At 40.1% G+C, this 13,424-nt stretch overlaps 1 protein-coding gene across 2 annotated transcripts in view; it reads left to right on the forward strand.

The window, feature by feature from the left end:
* Positions 1 to 13,424, forward strand: part of adamtsl4 (ADAMTS-like 4) — a 69,471-nt gene that overhangs the window by 35,737 nt on the left and 20,310 nt on the right. For both annotated transcript variants that reach the window (XM_081389165.1, XM_081389164.1), the window contains exons 6-7: positions 11,619 to 11,758; positions 12,431 to 12,635. In XM_081389165.1, coding sequence (XP_081245291.1) covers positions 11,619 to 11,758; positions 12,431 to 12,635 — 345 coding nt within the window. The remainder of the gene's footprint in view (positions 1 to 11,618; positions 11,759 to 12,430; positions 12,636 to 13,424) is intronic.

Raw genomic sequence — 13,424 nt, forward strand, 5'->3', positions numbered from 1 at the left:
TTTCAGCCTTTGAACGTATTTAAGCAGTTCAGCACCGACTCTGTGAGGCGCGCTGTCTGTGCGACCGAATCTAACTCCATACCGAGAAAAGAGATCCTCTGTACGGGGGAGAGTTTGCTCTTTTCCCAGTTGACCTGCAGACCCAACTGGCTGAGGTGCCTGAGCACGAGGTCCCTGTGTTCGCATAACTGATCTCGAGAGTGTGAGCCAGTAATGAGCTAGTCGTCGAGATAGTTGAGGATGCGAACATGAGGATGCATAACCTTGCCGGTTAAGTCTGACGAGTACTTACAGGCCCGGGAAGGGAGACACGGTTCTCCGCGCCAAGTGGAGTTAGGGCACAGTTGCTTAGCAATGGCCCGCTCCACTGGTGGGATACGCATGTAACCCTTAGCCGCCCCGGCATCGAGGGTGGTGAGGGAGAAGGAGCCACCGGGACGGCTTCTGGCAGTAGAAGGTGCCGTCCATGCTCCAGTAAGCTCCTCATGCACCTCCGGGAAGAAAGGCACCGGAGTGGGTTTCTGAGAACCAGCGTGTGCCACCCCGAGATACCAATCGTCCAGCCTCGAGGGCTCGGGACACGGTAGAGGGTTCCACACAAGCCCGATCCTGTTGGCGGCCCGGGAAAGCATGGCCATCATCTCCGAGTCCGACTCGGGCACCGCTGTCACTCCCAAAGGGGGCAGTGGCGCCGAATCGTCATTTTCAGAGAAGTCTGACCCACCCTCCGATGCAGCGATTGACATCTGTTCATCATGGGGAGCACAGAAGGAAACGACTGGTACACACCTCGTGGATGGTCCAGCAGGGTTCCTGGGGGTTGGTTCCCCGAAGGAAGCGCACTCACCGTAACCCTCAGGTGACCTGCACCACTGCCTGAAGTAACCCTCTGTGGAGGGTTAGATCGCGGCAGTGGAGCAGGGACTCCACCCCTTTGCAGGAATGAGAGTCTTGACTGAATCTCCGAGATGATCATCTTCCCACAATGGGTGACTCATCCACGAACGCTGCCTCAGCATGTTCGAGGCCCAGACACGCGATACAGCGCTTGTGACCATCCTGTGATCCCAGGTAACGACTGCATCCAGAAACACACAGGTAGAGTGACATCTTTAAAAAGACGCGATCTTCCCGTGTAAGCTCTTTTAGGGACTGCTCTCCTTGGTGCTGAAGCACGCAGGGGAACGATCACAGCAAACACAGACAGGAATGTGCACCTGTCATGCGCTGTCTCTCTCGCTGGCGATCTTACCAGCCGGAAGAACAGCCTTTCAGCGCTCTCACGGTGCACCTTACCAGCTGTAAAAACAGCTTTTTTGTTTTGCTCAAATTTGAAAACAAAAAAGACAGAAAGAGAGAGAGAGAGAGAGAGAGAGAGAGAGAGAGAGAGAGAGAGAGAGAGAGAGAGAGAGAGAGAGATCGCCCACACTGCCGCGCTGTATCGCCCGCACCAGACTGGAGAGGTCCTGTTGAAAGCATGCTCGTAACATTCTTAGTAGAGAAAACAGCATTGTGTTCAGCTCCGACGCAAAAAAGCAGAAGTGCAATCAATCACACCTGCTGCTCATTATATACCCGTGCTGCATCACTGAACAGCTGATGCAAATGATTGCACGCCAATGTGCATTGGCTCATTTAGTTTCACTCGAAGTAGATTGGCCTCTCTAGTGAGATTTCTATTCGTCGGTCATGACGTACGTAGAGAGTGACCGACTGATAGGGAACTTCTAATTATTTATTATTTAATTTAACCCTGTAAAGCAGGGTTTCTCAAACTCGGTCCTGGAGGGCCACTGTCCTGCACAGTTTAGCTCCAACCCTGATCAAGCACACCTAGCTGTGAGTTTCTAGTGATCCTGAAGACATTGAATAGCTTGCTCAGGTGTGTTTGATCAGGGTTGGAGCTAAACTGTGCAGGACAGTGGCCCCCCAGGACCGAGTTTGAGAAACCCTGCTGTAAAGCCTGACATATGAAAAAAAAAGTTTTCTTTAATAAATGGATCCGTTTCTTTGATCATTAGACAAAATACAATATTGGTTCATATATAGTATGATATAATGAGAATATGGAGCTCATACTCAAGAAAGAAAAAAACATTAATTTTATTATAAAATATGCAATTTGTTGCATTTGCTGATATTTATATGGCCAAAAAGTAAGATGAAATTCTGATATATTGTAATGTAAATCAATTAAATCTTTATAACAGTATAGCAGATACAGTACTTAGATAAAATCATACAAATATCAATCGTCGTCACTCTATATCTCCCAGTAATACGTATGTCTTAGTAAGATGTTATTTAAATGCTTCGTTTTATGATAAAAACTCTGCAGTTTTAAAACATATAATGCAATGCAATACAATGATGATTGAGATATGAACAAATAAACATTCCTCAAAAGGCTGATGGATCATATTTGATACTCACATTTTATATGATTTTACTAAAAATTATCATGCAAACCTAAGTTGTTTCAGTCCATTAAGTCTTCATTTTGAAATACTACTAAGAATATAAAAGTTATTCTTACGTTCACAGTAAAAAGTCACGTGAACCACGACCTGAAGTTGGGCGTTTTTACAATTATACTAAAATACTTTTTATTTGCCAAAAAATTTATAAAATATCAATCAGATGTGTTATATAATGTGGGGTTATAATGTCACCAGGTAAAAAAAATGACCAGTAAAAGTCTTCAGAATTTCTTCGTTTTTGTTATGAAAGAAAACAAGTTATGTGGGTTTGGAAAGATGGAAGGTGAAAATGTTGGATGACCTATCCCTGTAAGAGCTTGAAGGAGAGATGGAGGAAGATCCAAGTGAACGAGGAGAAAGAGAGCGTGCATGAAACCAAACTCTCTCGTTCTCTCGCTCGTTTAGTTCTCACTAAACATTCCCTCCTTTCGTTTTCCTTGCGTTGTTCCAAATCCCTCACTGTCTTATTTGTCCGCTGCCAAAATCTCTCCACCCAACTCAGAGATTATTAGAGAGCTGGATGTGTTGAATAAACGAGTTTAGTGAGAAGTGACAACTGTGTGATAGGGGACAGGGGGTGGGGACACAGAGAGAAAATTGTAAACAAGGTTTTAGGGGAGTTGAGAAGGACAGCCATTTGACTGGCCAGAGAGAGAGAGAGAGCGAGGAAGGGATGGCAGAGACGGAGATGGCGAAACAGCTGTGTTAGTGAGAGAGACATGTGGGCTATGATCAGAATAACATACTAACACGCTCTTTCTCTGCGACCACACTTACACCTGAAGGTCCTCCTACACTCACTACTTTTTACAGCACATAGTTTATATACGCAAATGTCTGTATGCATACAATAACATAAAACATTTGCAGTAGATGCTTGCCAGGAATATAGTGCACTTTTGTGTCCCATTAGTTTTCTTTTTCTGTATTTGGAGGCACAGATCCCTTGTTGGATTAACATATTATGAAAAACAGCTTGTTTTAAGCACAGCAAAAAATGTGTTAGTGCTTTACTCTTTTTTAGTGTGCCGAAGTGTGCTTCTTTTTCACAAGTGAATACTACTGTTTGAAAAGTTTGCAAATGTCTATGGGTTCAATTAGTGCTTTGTCAGTTTTCTGTAAGTAGTAAGCTAGTATTTCATTCTGAACTGCACTGGAGTCTGTCATCTATCTGAAATCTTAATGCTGACTCTCTGAGTCTTCCTTCTGTAAAGAGCACACAACCTTTAATAGCTGCGTACCGCAAGAAGTCTGTGTAGGATGAGGAGTGTGTGTTTTTGATCAAATTGCCTTTGATCAGTAAATCTGGGCTCGTCTTTGCATAACCTCTGCCCACTCTGTCGGCTTTTACATCCAAAATGTCTGAAAATGTGTCTCTTTTGGTTTTTCAGTAAGGAATAGGCCAGGGTTCATTGTATAACACACACCACCAACTCTTGCTTAGCCAATCGCAACACATTCTTACATTTACTTTATTTTAATTTACCTTTATTTGAGCAAAAACAAGCTTGCAAAATATTAGAAAGACATTTTACATGAATATGCCTAAACACAGTTAACATACTCTTACTGTCTAAACATGTGCAGTTGTTGGTAAAATATCTGTATTAACAACAATAAATACTTGTACAGAGATTTATAAAATCTCAGAATTGATACAGTACAAATTGTCATACTTTAAGTGAAAAGTAAATAAATTGTTAAATGTTTATTAGGACTTCTAAACATTGCACTTCTAAGTTTTACATCTATAATTCATTCACAAACACAACATTGTGTAACCACTCCGTTCTACTCATAATGCTCCAACCGGAAGCAAAGTTTCAGGCATGGGAGACGGGTGCGCTAACAATGCCACTGAAGACCACAGACTCTAGTGTACCTCTTGAGGCTAGGGAAGTGAGGTTTACTCGCACAGCTCTTACCAGCTGGCCTCCTCCCAGGATTACACTCACCTCCCTAAACCTCACTCCCATCCGGGTCACGGCACCAACGTCATCCCTTCGGTTCTACTTACACTGCTCCGAGCAGGATTCAAAACTAGCGTTTCTGACATGGGAAGCAGGTACGCTAACAAGGACGCTGAAGACCACTGCCTCTAGCGTCAGTGCGTCTCTTGAGGCCAGGGGAGTGAGGTTTACTCGCACACCTCTTACTAGCTGGCCTCCGTTACAATTGCACAATACGTTTTTTTCTTCAATTTCAATGTAGCATTTTATTGTTTTGGTAACACTATGGGCCCTATTTTAACGATCAAAGCACATGGTCTAAAGCGCACAGCACAAGTGCACTGAGGGCGTGTCTGAATCCACTTTTGCTGGTTTAACAACGGGAAAAATGGTCGGCGCTCCCGGCGCATGGTCTAAAAGGGTTGTCCCTATTCTCTTAATGAGTAATAGGTGTGTTTTGGGCGTAACGTGCAATAAACCAATCAGAGTCTCATCTCCCATTCCCCTTAAAAGCCAGTTGCGTCGCGCCATGGCGCATTCGCTATTTACATGCTGGAATTTGCAAGCAGAAAAACTGAACGCTTCTCTAGCGAGGAAACAGATCTGCTCGTGCGCGAGGTTAAAGCACAAGCAGAACATCTACGGGACAAAGTGTATGCACGTTGTGGACCCGCCTATAGGCGCATATTAATAACATGCTCTTTAAATAACAAAAAAAATATTGCACCATTGACTTTAGACCAGGTTTTTGTTTGTTCAATGGCTCAGTCTATTTCAGTTGCCTTAAAATAGCAACAATCCGCCTGAACACATCTCGTTTTCAGACCAGCAGCCCATGTGCGAACAAAAGGAACAAAATGCAAACGCATTTGCATTGCACCGCATTGCGCCGGGTGTATGATAGGGCCCTTTATTTCGATAGTCCACTTTAGACATTCTATTAACTAGAAGTAATTTTGCAACTACGTCAACTTGTCAGTAATAGAGTATTAGTAGACTCTCTGCTTAATATCTGCTAACTCTTTATTTTGATGCTCCACAACAGATATTCTAGAAAATGTCAACAGACATTTTTCTTCTTTTTCAACAGACATTTCTGACTATCAGTAACTTTGCAAGTACATATAAACTTATTCTACTAACCTGAACCCTACCCTACTTTAAGTGAAGTGAAGGCCAAGCATGGCAACCCATACTCAGAATTTGTCCTCTGTATTTAAGTTAGTCCACACACATTAGGAGCAGTGAGTAGTGAACACACACACACACACACTACAAGTACACACACACCCAGAGCAGCCATTAACTGCGGCGCCCGGAGAGTGATTGGGGGATTAGCTGCATTGCTCAATTGCACCTCAGTCGTTTCCTGCTGGTGTTGAGAATCGAACCCATTACCTTTGGATTACAAGTCCGACTCTGCAACCATTAGGCCACGACGTGTGACATGTAGTTGCAAATGAATCAGAGTTAGTTGACATAAATTCTACCTTCTACCCATTTCTACCTGATTTAAACCAATAAAATTAATTTTGTTTGCATAAATTAATGTATTTAGGTTGATTCTGTGATGTTAAATAATATTTTTGACTTGAATAAAGCTTGTTAATTTAGATGTTGCTATTTTTTTCAGTGTGAGTGAGGCTTAAATGTCCCGTTTTCAGGGTCACTGTGTCTCGCGCACACACTCTTCTTCTGGCATTCCATTTCTTTCTTTTGGTCTTTCTGTATATCCCTCTTTCCCTGAACAGATTCCTCTCTCATCCTGTGCTGTTCTTTCTTTCTCTTGTCTTCCTGTCTCGTGCACTGGTTCTCTCTCTGAGTTTGTTTAGAGACAGAGATAGTGGGGAAGTATATTTAGTCTGAATAGACTCCACTGTCTGCACACCAGAGAGAGAGAGAGAGAGAGAGTGAGAGAGAGACAGAGCAAGAAAAAGAGTGAGATGAAGATAAATCTTCTACACTTTAGCTTTTGCCCCTCTTTAAAATTTACCTTTTTGTCCACTTTTTATAGCTTTTTTTTTTTACTTTTATTTCTTGTGCATTTTTCTCTCTGTCTGTCTCTGTTTCTCTCTCTCTCCCATTGTCTCCACCATAATCTCTCAAAGATAACTGTGACGGAATGGGAAAAGACGGGCTTGGAATCTCTCGCTCTTTTGTCAGTGTCAGCTGATTCAGATAGACAGACAGACAGCGAGAGTCTCACGTAACCCGACCTTTGACTATCAGCATAAAGTCTGGTCCACATTCCAGTCTTTTATGGATAAGAACCTCCCACTTAGACTGGAAGAGGACTAATCTGACAGACATGTAAAGGAACCAACCACAGTTTGTTTTGTGTTTACGTGCTGTTTAGGGGCAGGGTTATCTGAAATCAGATCATGGCACAATAATAGACCGGCATAAATGTATTTCAATAATGTCACATCTTTATGAGCAGAAAATGTGTAACGACCAAAAATAACTTCCTCAGAGAAAATGCCGTGAAATATATGATTCTGCTTGTGAAGATTTTTTTTGAAGAAGTTTATTTGCATGCAAAACGCTTTCGTAGATTTGGAGCCAGATTTACTAAAAAAGGCGTGAGAGTGGGAGAGAAGCTGTAATATTTCCTCCGGAGACACTTATTCTAGATGTTATAACAAACAGAAAGATAAATTTCATGTTGGAGTGGGATTTGAGCGACTTTGTTTTCCCAGTGAGTGTGAGCGGTACATGAGTTGAGCGTTTGCTTGGGCAGTTCATAAAAGTGCAGATGGATCTATTGATAATGGGCAAATTAAATAACTGACGCAGCCAGATGATTTCCATTATGACCTAAACAGTCTACCAAGAGCAACTTGTCTTTAGTAAATCCTGACAGTAGTTCACTTCAGTGGCGTATCCAGGACATTTTTACTGGGGTGGCCAAGATGGGACACAAAACTAGAGTGGGGTGGCCATATATAGCCTACTATAAAGTAATGTTATGTAAACCTTCAAACTCTTATGAACAATAGAGGATTTTAATAATAGTAACAAAGTGCAAACTTTATTTTTAAATAATGGTACTATTTCATAAAATGTAAGATATAGTCACAGGCCTATTTAGGAAATGTGTTTACTATAGTCTGTTATTAATTACCGTAGTGGGAATAGGATTTAGGCTACTCAATTAACTTGTCCATTAACTTGTCTGAAAATGCACTTGTGTTTATCTGCAAAAAGGTTCACATACACTAGATTGCAGCCTAGGCTACTTTTAATGTAAATATAATGTTAGTCGTTTGTTTTTCAATTCATAACACATGTGGACAATATGGAGTGAGCTGTAGTCTCTGTCTTATATATTCTTAAATTCTGTCTTATATTTTTTATATATTTATTTATTGTTTTAACAATTTTTATATGTATTATGCACTGGCCGTAGAGCATTGCAATTTCATTGTATACTTGATATACATTGACAATAAAGATTCTTACTTAGATTCTTACTTACTTTTTAAAGTCTACATTAGAGACCTGCGCAGGACGGATTTCTCCCTTAATAATTCCTAAAAAGCTGACATCTCAGTTCATCGTGATCTCACAAATCTCTGTTATTATCAATGAAACTGGCTGCATAATGAATCTTTCATAATATATACACTTTGTTTGCTATAATCAGATGATTTGCCAGTAGCCTATGCAGAAATCAGCACTGAACAAAAAGTCCATTTTGAGCGGTGAGGGGATTCTATCTTAAATGTCTCTGATTGGCCACTGCGTTCAAGAAATCAACACATATGTCTGTGATTGGCTACATTGTTGCAAATGCAAACATGTTATACATAGAGACTCTGGCCTGTAAATCGTTTCTATTTTGTTTTAGTTGTTCTTGTTGCTTTTGTGCAACAGATGAATGACAATTTATTTGTTTTTAGATGTTCAATTTATAGATAATTCTATTTTGCGGGAGTCCCGCGAATCGTTTTACTCTCCCGCAACCAGCACACACACGAGTGCATTACCGCCCGTGCCCGCACTCGGCCATCAGATCTATATTCCCGAGCCGCACTCTGCTGCGTTGGGTCCCGACCATACCTCTCAATCGACTGATTCCAGCGATTTTATTGTTGTTGTATTGTTGCAACTGTGTGACCGTCACCGTCCTCTTGTTTCACGGACTAGCAGCAGCAGGTGCACCGTGCAGCGCACGTACTTTCATCTCATAAGTCACCTGACCTGCATGGCCAAACGTCTGCTGAGCAGAAATCAGCTCTCAAAGTCTCAGTTTGACCGTTACTGTGTTAGTTAAAAAATGTAAACTGGCCCTAAATCAGTTGATCAGCTGTCATCATTGATTGACAACATTTCTCATTTCTTGTGTTGACGAACTTGACCAACTACCTATCAGATCTGGGGTGGCCACAGGGGTGGCCAATGAGCTTTCAGGGGTGGCCCCGGCCACCCCAGGCCACCCCCTAGAATCGCCACTGGTTCACTTTCAAGGGAACTTGCGCTGCGTTGGAAGTAGTGACGCTATGTCAGGGCTACGCAGCGTCTCATTCCCTTCTCAGGGAACAATGGTCACAGTCGTAACCTGAGACGTCCCCTTTCGAGGGAACGAGACGCTGCTTTGCCCTGACATAGCATCACTACTTCCACTTCAGCATGAGTTCCCTTGATAGGAAGCAATGGTTATAGTCATAACCTGAAATAGTTTTTAATGCCAAAAGAGCAAGCTGTTAGTTAATCTGGCCCTTGATGTAACTTACTAAACTTTGTCAAGTCTATAGTTATTCATTGAATCAACTCCAGCCAAGTAAACACAACTTTGTTATAGGAAAAGTCTGTGTTAATACGGAGGAATTTTCCATATGCATTTTTCACAGGTGTTTCCCCCATATATTTTGAATGACACATTGAATTGTATTGTGTTTTAGGTTGAAAGTTGCGATATTCTTTTTTTTTTTTCCTATTGTAATGTATATCTGAGTAAAACGGCTGTTCTGGTATAAATGTAGGGTGGGACTTGATTTTGTTTAACGAATAATGTCCTGGCAGAATACTTCTAGTACATTTTTCTTTTACTGATTTTATTTATTTATCTTTATTACGGTGCAGATTGACAAAAACCCTGTGTGTTATTACTGGCAAACATCAGCCAATCTGATTTGATTTAGCCAGATAATGAAAGTGCTCTTTGTGTGCATCAAGTGAACGGACCGTCAGCCAGCTGAGACGGAAAATAGAAAAGGAGATTTGAGGGCAAAAAACAGATCAATGACCTTTAAGGATGGACTGATAAGCTTGTGCCTGTTTTGTTCAGCTGATGCTGAAGTTGTAGTTTCTAACTATGCTTGCATGCACTGGCGTTTTACTTGGTGGTTACTTGTCCAAATCAATGGAGCTGAAGTCTGTATGATATTCACAGGGTTCCCACAGTCACAAAGCCAGGAGGTATCAGGACATGTTATAATTGTGATAAACAGATACAATCCTTAATTGTCAAGTTTCAAGTATGTGTTATATTTGTGTTAGTAAACACCAGTAATAATGACTGTTTCCTGTGTTTGTGATGGAGGTTTTGATCATGGCATTGATTGGCTGTAATTAATAGTTCAGGACTGCGTTGTGTTTGTGAAAGAGAGAGACTGAAGCATCTTGCATCCGCACCCGAGGGATTTAACTAGGTTCATAAAGAGGACAGATACAACGGAAAAAAACAAGCAGTTTTCAGAAAGGGTTTCATTCATGAGGGCAGAAGGATCCATGATGATTAAGCATTTATGAAAGTAGCCATATTGTACTTTTTCATGGAACGGTTTATTAACTGTTTACGTCCATCAGCGTTATTTTTATATCATTTATATGATTATAGTCGGTTATTCATATTTTGAAATAGCAGTTATGTGCTTTTCTCACTTTTATATATATATATATATTTCTGTTTAGTTCAGTGTTATTTATAGTAATTTTAGGACTTCAACATATGCAACATTTCTAATTTCTGTTGAAGTTTGTTAATCGAATATTTGTTTTTTTGTTTTATTTCAGCTTAATTTCAATTAAATAATTAACCATTTTTAATAGTTTTAGTTAACAATTACAACACTGACATCCACTCATGTGACTCATGTGTCTAAATGCATAAGTTTATACACCCATGCTAAAGTTGACTAAAAAGAGCAATAAAAAATCATCTTTTGGAAATTGAACTTAATGCCTTCATTTAAAAAATTAGGAAAAATCCAACCTTTAAGGACACCAATTTTCTTTGTGAATGAATAATGTATCGTAAAATAAATAAATGTTCTTCCTTAAAATACAGGGTGCATAAGTTTGGACACCACTATGTTAAATTCCCATAGAGACAGGCAGATTTTTATTTTTAAAGGCCAGTTACTTCATGGATCCAGGATACTATGCATCCTGATAAAGTTCTCTTGGCCTTTGGAATTAAAATAGCCCCACATCATCACATAGCCTTCACCATACCTAGAGATTGGCATGGTTTTATTTCAGTTAGCCTAATAGCTGGTTTGATTTGCATTGAGAGATGATCTTATGGAAAGTACCCCATGCCAATCTCTAGGTATGGTGAAGGCTATGTGATGATGTGGGGCTATTTTAATTCCAAAGGCCAAGAGAACTTTATCAGGATGCATAGTATCCTGGATCCATGAAGTAACTGGCCTTTAAAAATAAAAATCTGCCTGCCTCTATGGGAATTTAACATAGGGGTGTCCAAACTTATGCACCCTGTATTTCAAGGAAGAACATTTATTTATTTACTATACATTATTCATTCACAAAGAAAATTGGTGTCCTTAAAGGTTGGATTTTTCCTAATTTTTTTAATTAAGGCATTAAGTTCAATTTCCAAAAGATTATTTTTTATTCCTCTTTTTAGTCAACTTTAGCATGGGTGTCTAAACTTATGCATAGCACTGTATGTACACATTCATATGTAAATAAGCTTGTGGTTGTGGCTCCAATACTGTGGCTGAATGGCTTATTTTTGCAGCTTATGTTCAATAAATGGATTGTTTTGGCTTTGGAGCTGTGAGTTATTAATGTCATAAATATTAATGTCATAAACATCATTGTCTTATACAAAGACTGACACCTAATAAAGTACAATAGCTATGTGAAGTATAAGGAAAAACTGTTATAACGTAATAAATCTAATGTGAAGTAACGTTTTTGTCTGTGTTTTCCTCTGTAGTGGGTCTCGAGCAGCAGTGCGAGTTGACCTGTCGGCCGGTCGGGTACCGCTTCTACGTGCGGCAGGCGGAGAGGGTACGAGATGGAACGCCGTGCGCAAACAACACACCCAATGATGTGTGTGTGGGAGGACGCTGTCTGGTGAGAAAACATGCACAGAAATGATAGTAACATCATCACCGGTCAGAGATCAGTCTCCTCAGAGATTCAATTCAAAGTCTAAATCTGCCAAATCTTGGAATTGTGAGATATGTAGATCTAACCTTGTGAAAAAGAATTACACTTTAGCATAGTTTTAAAAAGAAACAGTATACTTTAAAAGAAAGCATGTTGAATGTAATATTTTCGGAAACTTAATTGCATGTAATTTACAATTACATGAAAATGTGTTATAGCTTAAATTTATAGTGCTTTTTTGTCCCATTTAAGTACATCTTTATATGTTATATCATATTTATTTTGAAATATGGTTAACGTGTACTGCTGAATACACTGACAAGCATTTATGATCAACTAAAATACAGTTTGTCATTTCTATTGGAGCTTGTATTTCATGTATTTAATTATTTGCCTATATTTACAATTACACATTTATAATGGTGAAGTTATAATAATTTTCTGTAATTAATTTTTTTTTAAACTATATTTTTAAGATTTGAAGGACAATACAAGTGCACATTCAGTACAATAAAGCACATCCTTAATTCTATCCTTCTTTTTCGCAAGGATAAAATCTGATGTTGTCTGATCTTGTCATCTTCATGTATTCATATCTTACGTTATTATTAATGAAAAGCCTCTTTCCTCTGTCAGAGTGAGGGCTGTGACGGTGTGTTGGGCTCAGGCTTGGTTCGGGATCGCTGTGGTGTGTGTGGCGGTGAAGACGGCACCTGCGAGAGAATCACAGGAAGTTTCCTGAACACGAGCTTTCCTCTGGGTTACCACAAAATCCTGGACATCCCTCCCGGAGCCACAGCTATCAACATCACGGAGAGACGAGCCAGTCCAAACTATCTGGGTACGAACTATCTAACTCTGTGTGTGGGTCAAGTTTGGACCAAATATCTGCTCTAAGGATAGTAAAAACCTAAAATCAGCTAAACTGTGGGAAACAGACCCTGAAAAATCCCCATGAGGAAGTTGCTTATAATGTCTTAAAGGGTTACTTTTATGCTTTTTTATATTTTCAGCTTTCTTTAGTGTGTAATGTTGCTGTTTGAGCATGAAGCTCTCCAAAGGGTGATTTTCTCTATTTCAGTGTCACTGTTTCTGAACTCCCTGAAACATCACAATATTCCTCATTTAAGGCATACAAAAAAATTGGGCCGGGCCTGGTTGAGTTGAGTTAGTAGTGTGTGACACTCGTGGTTATGATAAGGGGCGGGACATATCCCAAACATGCTCTGAGTGGTTGACCAATCACAACACACTGGTCCAGCTGACCAATCACATTGCCCTGTTTTGAAGGAGGGGCTTCATAGAGACAGGAACTAAACAGAGTGTTACTGGCAGACTGGGAAGAGAGGTGCTGCAACAATGTCAAATATGTGAAAAATAATGTATAATAGTTTGAACATTCAAGCCTATTCTAAAATCTATTCTAGTAGAGCCCAAAAATGAAATCAAGTCTTTGTAAATGGGCATAATAGGTCCCCTTTGATGAAACATAAATGTAAAACTACATAATGCATCGTGTGAGGGTTCAGGTTTATGGGTCAGAAAATGCCATTAGCTCCTTATAAAATGGAAAGTCCCTACCATAATACAAGCGTGTGTGCGTGTCATGTGCGTGTGTGTGTGTGTGTGT

The sequence above is a fragment of the Scardinius erythrophthalmus genome, assembly GCF_964197995.2.
Source record: "Scardinius erythrophthalmus genome assembly, chromosome: 16".
Taxonomy (NCBI): Eukaryota; Metazoa; Chordata; class Actinopteri; order Cypriniformes; family Leuciscidae; genus Scardinius; species Scardinius erythrophthalmus.